General features: G+C 44.6%; 2 protein-coding genes across 3 annotated transcripts in view; one reads left to right on the forward strand and one right to left on the reverse strand.

The window, feature by feature from the left end:
* The window catches only part of LOC139385459 (transmembrane protease serine 4-like), a 41,288-nt gene extending 35,737 nt beyond the window's left edge, over positions 1-5,551 (forward strand). The window contains exons 8-13 of the mRNA XM_071130515.1: positions 634-796; positions 1,014-1,180; positions 1,585-1,680; positions 1,823-1,965; positions 4,163-4,312; positions 4,486-5,551. Of these exons, the coding sequence (XP_070986616.1) occupies positions 634-796; positions 1,014-1,180; positions 1,585-1,680; positions 1,823-1,965; positions 4,163-4,312; positions 4,486-4,497 (731 nt within the window). The 3' untranslated portion in view covers positions 4,498-5,551. The remainder of the gene's footprint in view (positions 1-633; positions 797-1,013; positions 1,181-1,584; positions 1,681-1,822; positions 1,966-4,162; positions 4,313-4,485) is intronic.
* Positions 5,552-5,703: 152 nt separating this feature from the next.
* The window catches only part of LOC139385499 (sodium channel, voltage-gated, type IV, beta a), a 27,458-nt gene continuing 23,161 nt past the window's right edge, over positions 5,704-10,000 (reverse strand). The window contains exon 5 of one of the 2 annotated variants that reach the window (XM_071130602.1): positions 5,704-10,000. This exon is cut by the window's right edge and continues 1,341 nt beyond it. The gene's annotated coding sequence lies outside the window, so the exon portion shown is untranslated. The other variant, XM_071130603.1, reaches the window with a different exon arrangement.

Below are 10,000 nucleotides of genomic sequence, written 5' to 3' on the forward strand. Positions count from 1 at the left end.
GAGACTAGAGAATGCAGGCAAACTGGACAGGATCCAGGCAACAAGCCACTTTAATGGGTCAGTGGTAGCTTGAGTGTGTCACTTAACTGACAGGTAGCAACGCTAACTACCAAAGGGCTACTTTGAGTTCGCTTCCAGCGCTAATTCTACATTTACTCGTCAAACTACCTTTGTGTGCCTTAGCACTTTACAAAACTCTTCAGTGGAACTAACTGTCAGTGGAACTAACAGTGGAACTAAGTGGTGTTGGAGGGCCAGTAGGAGGCACTCTTTCCTCTGATCTAAAAAAAATTCCCAATGTCCCAGGGTTTGGGACACTGCCCTGTGTAGGGTGCCGTCTTTCGGATGGGACGTTAAACGGGTTTCCTGACTCTGAGGTCATTAAAGATCCCATGGCACTTATCGTAAGAGTAGGGGTGTTAACCCCTGTGTCCTGGCTAAATTCCCAATCTGGCCCTCAAACCATCACGGTCACCTAATAATCCCTGGTTTACAATGGCTCATTAATCCCCCTCCTCTCCCCTGTAACTATTCCCCAGGTCGTTGCTGCAAACGAGAACGTGTTCTCAGTCAACTTACCTGGTAAAATGACGGACAAATAAACTCTCTTTCCCCTGTGTGTGTGTGTGTCAGACTGTGGCGAGCGGGGGCAATCGGACCGTGTCGTGGGGGGTGTGGATGCGTCTATAGAAGACTGGCCGTGGCAGGTGAGCCTTCAGCAGAACGGACAACACACCTGCGGAGGGTCACTGGTGTCGTCACGCTGGGTTGTCACAGCAGCACACTGCTTCTCTGGGTCAGTACCACTGCACATCCAATACAAACTATATACACTGTAGAATATGTGTGAATATCTACAACTAGCTTAAACAGACATAACACATGTAACTCTGACCATCCAACGTGGAAACTCCCACAAGGTCTGCAATTGTATAATAGGCTTAAGTATCTGGTGATAGAGACCGAGGCCCGGCTGTTAACCCCTGTACCTCTTCTCTCTCCTGGTCCTACAGTAGTAAGAAGGAGCTGAGTCGCTGGCGGGTGGTGTCTGGGAGGACTTACATGGGCACCCTGGGAGGCTCATATGTAGACAGGATCATACTGAACGGAGACTACAATGCAGCCAGCAACGACTACGACCTGGCCATGATGAGGCTGACCAAACCCATCACTGTAGGAAGTATGTCACTTCCCCAACGTTACATTTTAGCAACACACAGACTGTGGCACTGAATTTGCTGGACAGTTCCTAGTTTTCGCAAAGGCTAATCATAGGAGAAGCCCCATCTCCACCTATTCTGGTTTTGAATGACTTCCCATGAGGAACATTTCTCAGCCCTCTCAAAAATGAATGCTACAGCACTACACAATGATATGGAAATATGTATTTGTAAAAGCAGATTCTGGGAAGAGAGAATGCATTCAGGGTAGATTCTGACCTCTAGTGGCCAATTTATCAAACTGTCTATTTCAGTGAGTTGCAACATTGGACATCCCTCTAGGGAAATACTGTATATTTAGATTGTAGTCTGTGACGTATATTTGAGGAAGTAGATGTCAATAAAGTTCTGTTTCCTCCACCAGACTCTCGTCGGCCCGTGTGTTTGCCCCCTAAGAACCTGGGCCTGAAGGCAGGAGACTCTATGACGGTGACGGGCTGGGGCTACCTCCATGAGAAGGGTGAACATACAACAAACAAAACTACCCTTCCCTTTCTCTCACCCTCTTCATCTCTATCCAACAAGCACATGTACTAAAATGTTAATAGTCGATTTCCCCTCTTCTCCTTCTCATCCCTCTGTCACCTTTTCTCTCCCCTCAGGTAAAGTGTCTCCTGTCCTCCAGAAGGCAATCCTTCCCCTTATAGACAGTGATCAGTGCTCTAGTCCCACTGTCTACGGTGACTCAATTACTCCCAGAATGCTTTGCGCTGGTTACCTGGAGGGCAAAGTGGATGCATGTCAGGTACAGTGCCTTACAAAAGTATTAATCCCCTTGGTGTTTTTCCCATTTTGTTGCATATACAAACTGTAATTTAAATGTGTTTTTATTTGGATTTCATATAATGGACATACACAAAATAGTCCAAATTGGTGAAGTGTAATGAAAAATATTACTTGTTTCAAAAAAAAAAAAAAAAAATGGAAAAGTGGTGCGTGCAAATGTCTTCACCCCTTTGCTATGAAGCCCCTAAACAAGATCTGGTGCAACCGATTACCTTCAGAAGTCACATAATTAGTTAGATTGCACACAGGTGGACTTTATTTAAGTGTCACATGATCTTAGTATATATACACCTGATCTGAAAAGCCCCAGAGTCTGCAACACCACTAAGCAAGGGGCACTACCAAGCAAGGTCAGGGACAAAGTTCTGGAGAAGTACAGATCAGGGTTGGGTTATACAAATATATCCGAAACTTTGAACATCCCACAAAGCACCATTAAAATCCGTTATTTAAAAAATGGAAAGAATATGGCACCACAATAAACCTGCCAAGAGAGGGCCACCAACCAAAACTAACGGACCAGGCATGGAGGGCATTAATCTGAGGCAACAAAGAGACCAAAGATAACCCTGAAGGAACTGCAAAGCTCGGACCACTTTAAGCCGTACACTCCACAGAGATGGGCTTTATAGAAGAGTGGCCAGAAAAAAGCCATTGCTTAAAGAAAAAAAGAAACAAACACGTTTGGTGTTCGTCAAATGGCATGACTCCTCAAATATATGGAAGAATATATGATCAGATGAGACTAAAATTGTGCTTTTTGGCTATCAAGGAAAATGCTATGTCTGCCGCAAACCCAACACCTCTCTTTTTTTTGTGTGAATTTTACCCCTTTTTCTCCCCAATTTCGTCGTGTCCAATTGTTGTAGTAGTTACTATCTTGTCTCATCGCTACAACTCCCGTACGGGCTCGGGAGAGACGAAGGTTGAAAGTCATGCGTCCTCCGATACACAACCCAACCTAGCCGCACTGCTTCTTCCGCACTGCTTCTTAACACAGCGCGCATCCAACCCCGACACCAATGTGTCGGAGGAAACACTGTGCACCTGGCAACCTTGGTTAGTGCACACTGCGCCCAGCCCGCCACAAGAGTCGCTGGTGTGCGATGAGACAAGGACATCCCTACCGACCAAGCCCTCCCTAACCCGGACGATGCTAGGCCAATTGTACTTTGCCCAACGGACCTCCCAGTCGCGGCCGGTTACGACAGAGCCTGGGCGCGAACTCAGGGTCTCTGATGGCACAGCTGGCGCTGCAGTACAGCGCCCTTAACCACTGCGCCACCCGGGAGGCCCAAACCCAACACCTCTCATCACCCGAGAACAACATCCCCACAGTGAAACGTGGTGGCAGCATCATGCTGTGGGGGTGTTTTTCATCGGCAGGCACTTGAAAACTGGTCAGAATTGAAGGAATGATGGATGGCGCTAAATACAGGGATATTATTGAGGGAAACCTGTTTCAGTCTTCCAGAGATCTGAGACTGGGACGGAGGTTCACCTTCCAGCAGGACAATGACCATAAGCATACAGCTAAATCAACAGTCGAGTGGTTTAAGGGGAAACATTTAAATGTCTTGGAATGGCCTAGTCAAAGCCCAGACCTCAAGCCAATTGAGAATCCGTGGTATGACTTAAAGATTACTGTACACCAGCGGAACCCATCCAACTTGAAGGAGCTGGAGCAGTTTTGCCTCGAAGAATGGGCCAAAGTCCCAGTGGCTAGATGTGCCAAGCTAATAGACATACCCCAAGAGACTTGCAGCTGGAATTGCTGCAAAAGGTGGCTCTACAAAGTATTGACATTGGGGGGTGAATAGTTATGCGTTCAAGTTTTTTTGTTTCACAAAAAATATATTTAGCATCTTCAAAGTGGTAGTCATGTTGTGTAAATCAAGTGATACAAACCCCCCAATAATCTATTTTAATTACTTTCACAAGCCACTGTAATGTTTGGTTTGAGAAAAAACAGAAGAGAACTAAGATAGCTTTTGGCGTGAATAAATTCAATGCCTTGTCATGTAAAAAAACAAATGGGATGACCTTATAACATTTTATTGAGTATAGAATATCCAACCTCAAATGTGGCCTTTGACATACGTGTATAGTGCCTAATTCCAGTGTACGTAATGCCACTGTTGGGTCATGTGTTGTAGGGAGACAGTGGTGGTCCTCTAGTGTACCTGTCAGAACAATGGCAGCTGGTGGGGGTGGTGAGTTGGGGGATCGGCTGTGCCAGAGAGGGTCAACCAGGGGTCTACTGCAACGTGGACGATATGCTCAACTGGATCCACACTGTCATGGAGGTATGTACGCTCACACAGGAGAGGCAAGGAGCTAGTGCATTTTAAGAGTGTTTCATTTTACTTTGTACTATGTAAAGTCTAGATGTTGTATGCTGCTGCCCTGAAAACCAAGACTAATAATAGTGTATCGTACACTATGCAATGGTTTGACCATGTGTACTTTATTGTTCTAGAAAAACCCTTGACGCCTCAAAACATGACCAAAAGCCAATGCTCTATTGGGTTGGGCCACCTGAATGGATTTCAGTGGATCTACATGGAGCTCTGTTATGGGAATAGAAGAGGAATCCTCTTCGAAGTGCAATTTAAAACACCTACAAGAATACATAACACACACACAAATTTAACTTATTGTATAAATGTAACAGGTTCTATAACAGGTTGTTTACAGTGTGACGTGCCATTTTCGGTGCCTCAGGGACCACTGACGTGGTAGTGTAACAATGTCGCTGGAGACGACAGTCGGTCTAGGGCTGCGTCCGAAATGGCACCCTATTGCCTTTATAGTGCACTACTCTTGATCAGAGCACTATGGTTTAAAATAGTGCACTATCGAGGGAGTAGTGGGCCGTTTGGGACGAAGCCTGGGTTTTCCACATGACTGAGTACTTTTGAGACAGGACTCTCACCAAGTGCCTCTGCTGTCTTTTTGTCAATGAGGTTGCGAGAAGGCCGCCATACACCAACTGTACTTGACCACGTTTTATAAATGTAAAGTCGTCATGTGACCACATCTTTATGTGCGTATTGACATGCATTGCACAATGTTCAACATGTTCACCCAACTTTCCATGGGTGAAATGTCTTCATGAAAATATATTGGTGATGAAGTTTTGTGTCATGCAGTTGAAAATCACATTTTAAATGATGTTAAATGATCCTCAAGTACGGTGCGGTGACGTGAACCTTTCTTCATATTATGTGTCATTGGCGGGGGCATTAGCCGTACTGTACATCCCGTCATGGATTCACTTTTACACTTTCAGGTGGTCAGACCTATTCACTATGTGCCGACAGATTTCCATTGGGCAATCGGAATAATCCTTACTTGCACTACATGTACACGGTTCTGATTTAATAGCATGTATTTTTTTTTAGACATTGTGAACATTTGAGTGTTTTCTTTAAATATTGTTTACTACGTAGAAATGGTTGTCTGTGTAAGATAGAAATGTGTCTGTATTTGTTGGTACGTTTGATAAAGGGGATGCCTGTGTTCAATAAATGATCAGATTTGGATTGGAATGAACTTTGAGTGATGGGATGTCTCGGCAGTGTCTGATTCTACTGTGTCTTCCAGGATGTTACGTAGGGAAGTTACAAGACCGTAGTAACAATAAAGTTCATCCACAGGCTCACACAGCAACAGACGGACACATCCACAACAGTGACTCCTTTTATGCAAACCTTTATTTCCTGTATATATATACTTTTTTTTTCTTCTCTACAATTCCAGAGGGAAAAAAACAATTGGGGTGCATAGTTAATGAGAGGGGAGAACGTTAGACACTATTACAGAAACAGGAGTAGGAGGGGTGTGTTGCACATTCACTTTATAGTTCTTAAAGGAAGCATCACCTCAGAGACCTGAGGGGGTTGAGTCAGGTCAGTCAGTGACTGCCTCACAGTAAGCGTGTATGTGTTTTGGTGGGTGAGAGGGCGAGCTGTTTTCCTCTGCACGAGCCACATTAGCCCTCATGCTCAGCTTGGGCTTGACAGTGGTCGTTACAATTTAGCAAGACATTGTGGAAGCACAGCACTCGTTAAACCCCAATAACAAAGAGCAAATGCGCTGTACTTAGACATCAGGATGATACTGCCACTTGAGACCATTCGAGCCTGGCCATCTAGGGACTGCTACCCACAGACAGTCATCCTGTGGGTGAGGCCAGTGAGGGAGCGAAAACAGCCCCTCCTCAGAACCCTGAACAGCTCCGTGGAGTAGAGGATCATGGGTGAAAACTGTGTAAACCTGTGTGTGTGTGTAGTGATCCTAACAGGCAGTAACCTGGCTACCTTATGAGCTCAGAGTAAATTCCTATCTATTTGACTATAGAGTAGACTGTGCTGTGGGTAGCTTCAGTTGGCTACAAATGCACACCCATTGTGATAAGGATGAAAATAGATACAACTTTATTTTGCTTATTTGTTTGCTTGGCCTTGGTGGGCTAAAACTTAGAAAAGGAGTTTTAAAATGTAGTTTGGCCAGAGGACCTGTACTGTACTGTACAGTATACTGCAGGTTGGAGCAGGAGGTGTTCTCTGCACTGGAATGTGGGAAGCAGAGAGCAGACTTCACAAACTCTTGGCTTGGCAGTGTGAGTAGGAGTCGCTCTGGCAGTGGGCCACAGGAAACCCATATTAGTATCAAATCAGATGATTAATACATCTATTATATAAGAAGCAGACAATGTTATGACTGGATATATTTATATTTGTGTCCCGACTTTCATTGTAGATCTTTATATTGAACACATATACCTTGTGGCAATGTACAATGCATTATCAGCAAATTGGAGTATTCTTATTTGAGCTGCAGAGAATTCATGGCATGTATTTGCGTTGATTGGATTTCCCATGCTAGATAAGTATTTTGATAACATTGAACGTGAGATATAGCTCTGTATCATTTTCCGGGTTTTTGCTGTAGTCGTAAAACAGTGAATCATCAGGCTTGCTGTATTTCTGTGTACTGTCATAATGTGCACAAGGTATCAAAACTAACAGACACATGACATTTGTTTCATTTCATGGTTGTGCAAGTGTGATGAGATTCTATCAAATGGTGCCTAATAATACTGTGCTGTAAGTAATACTCGTAATACTACCAGCCATGCTGTTAGTCTGTGTTGCCTGAGACGTTGGTTCACAGGGTGAGTCGTGTGGATCTGCCGCGGCGACGCAGGCTTGAGCTGATTGCAGCTTTTAGTCCATCATAACATGTGGCCCACAATGCATCACTGCAGCTATGCGACTGCCTCTAGAGGATCACTACACTGGGCATGCTCACTGCTGCGCCCCGCAGCTCAGACGTGCACAATCAGGCTCAGAGCTTGTGGATCTCAGCTCAGACATGGCCAGTTGAGCTCAGAGCTTGTGGATCTCAGCTCAGACATGGCTAGTCGAGCTCAGAGCTGGTTGATCTCAGTTCAGACATGGCTAGTCGAGCTCAGAGCTGGTTGATCTCAGTTCAGACATGGGTAGTCGAGCTCAGAGCTGGTTGATCTCAGTTCAGACATGGGTAGTCGAGCTCAGAGCTGGTTGATCTCAGTTCAGACTTGGCTAGTTGAGCTCAGAGCTTGTGGAACTGTTCATACTGAGGGGCTTGAACAGATACTGTTCTCCTAGAGATACTGAAGCAGTGAACAGTGAAGGACAACTCTGTACTTCGTAACACACAAGAAATACTAATGGTATTTTTGTACATTGTCAGATCTGATTAAAGTTACAGAAGGGACAATGAATCTGCAAACAACAAGATACGGATACAATAACTAGCCTTATGAATCATTTTCTTCATCGACATGATCCTTCCGAATACCTCAACGGAGGGCTTGATTATACAAAGACACTGACAGACAAGGATCAACTGAATAGTATTGCTTTTCTCCCAGAGGCAGGCTTTGTGTGCTTTTCCCCAATGTCAAAGGAGTAATGGTTCACTGACTACATGGAACCAATAGAGAGAGAGTGTGTGTTTGTGTCTCTGTGTGTCTCTGTGTGTCACTGGTTTTCAACGGGGTAATACAATGGACAGGAGTGCCACCATGGACCACATCACTGCAAACAGTTGGTACATCAGTGCATAAAGCAGGTAGCACACCTCCGTACCCAGTATCTAGTTTCATGAGTTGGCTATTGCATCATCTGTTTTACCACCACAACAGCACATGAAAGTTGCCAGTCGTATTGCTTCCGTTAAACACAGGTCATGTATGAGTAGAATACAGAAACGGCAGAGACGGTAAAGGGTGAACAAGGTGATTCTGCAAGAACCTGCTGGAACGATGCCGCAATATCATGTGTGTCACCTTATGCTCTCTAAAGCTAAGACACTACATGGCAAACGTAAGTCCAGTGCCACGACTACATCCACTAAATGACCCTATAGGATTCAAATCACAACCATGGGATGGAAGTGAGTATGGCAGCACTCGGTCTAAAAGCATTCCCTGGCTCTCCATGTCACCGGGGCCCCTGGTAATTTAAAAAAAAAGGTACTGCAGGTCAAGTGATGAGGGAGACCTTTCCTACGATGCAACCTCAACATGGTGAGGGAATAGAAGGAGGGAGGTCTAGAATGGATTATCCCTAGACAGACTAGTTGTCCAGATCTAACTTGTTATCTATCGCCACACACAATACGGTTATAATCAACCGGGGCAAACATCACCTTCCCTACAGAGTCTACAAGCACATCGCTCTCTACTCCTCATATCAACCACAGTCTAGATGTTCATAAGGATACTCTACACAAGTAAGGTTCCTATTAACACCCTTCCTAAGTCTACAGCACCACTCTCTCCCTAAAGCCCTGTACATTTTACTGTCTCAGGACGAGGAGACGGAGATGGAGGGGCCTACTACATTTCCATCTCAGATGAGTAAACCCTACGAAGTGGACATTCATGTATGGGTCTTAGCTCTGCAACTACAATGATGCTTTACACACACCTAGACGTATAAAGGTGTGGTCGTCACTTCAAGTGGCACCTCTGAATTTGAACAAATATGGATGTACAAGTAACCCATTTGCTTTAGAAACAGGTTGAAAATGAGATAAATACATTTAAACAGATGAGTTATGGCTTGGCCTGGTTTGAGATGCTCGCTTTGAGAATTGCATGTTTCCCATCGAGGCAATATGACGTTCAGTCTTGAGGGGCCGGAGTCATAAAGGAATGCTTTGATTACGGACAACGAACCTTTGTAGTAGCTACATTCTGCAGCTCAAACTCATGCATACCAGTAGTGGGTCTTTCGGTTCATATGGCAATTGATTTGAATATGGGACAGTGTAGGCTACACAAGGTCAAGGGGGTAGCGATGATGAGCCAGCTTGGTAGTTGGCATCCGAGTCAATGGTGCAATGTTTTGCAGTACTGAAGATGGAGGGCATTATCCTGTTATAGGCTCGTCGCCACATGAACATGTTAGTGCTGTGGGGGTTTGCATCGAATGAAGTGGATGTGAAGAAACTGCAAGTAGCCTACAGATCCACTATGCATGCAGGCCAGGTGATGACAGAACACTAGAGAGCAGTCTTTCCTGTGGTATGGACGTGTCGCATATATATATAAACAACATTCACATGCTAAGAAAAATGCATTGGTTATTTGTTAGAAGCAGCATCATAAATGTTCATTCATTTCTACAGGGAAATGGGTTAGGCGGGAATTGTCTTTACTTTAGGTCTGGATCTTTTTGATATTTTCAGTGTTTTTTAAATCTTTTTTTTTCTGTGTGTTTTTCATGGCGGTTTTAAGGCTCCCTAAAAGCAAAGGGAGCAGGAAGTGAGTACAGGCACCTGTGTTTCATCTAATGAAAAAATGAATCAAACCAGTTCCGGCCTGGATCTAATATACACTCCAATGACTCCCTTCTTCCTCTTCTCCTTTATCACATTCCTTTCCTCCGCAGTGACATTGTGCTCATAACCCAGCCCACTGCGTTGCCGTCCAAAGGACA

This window comes from Oncorhynchus clarkii, chromosome 27 (genome assembly GCF_045791955.1).
Source record: "Oncorhynchus clarkii lewisi isolate Uvic-CL-2024 chromosome 27, UVic_Ocla_1.0, whole genome shotgun sequence".
NCBI lineage: Eukaryota > Metazoa > Chordata > Actinopteri > Salmoniformes > Salmonidae > Oncorhynchus > Oncorhynchus clarkii.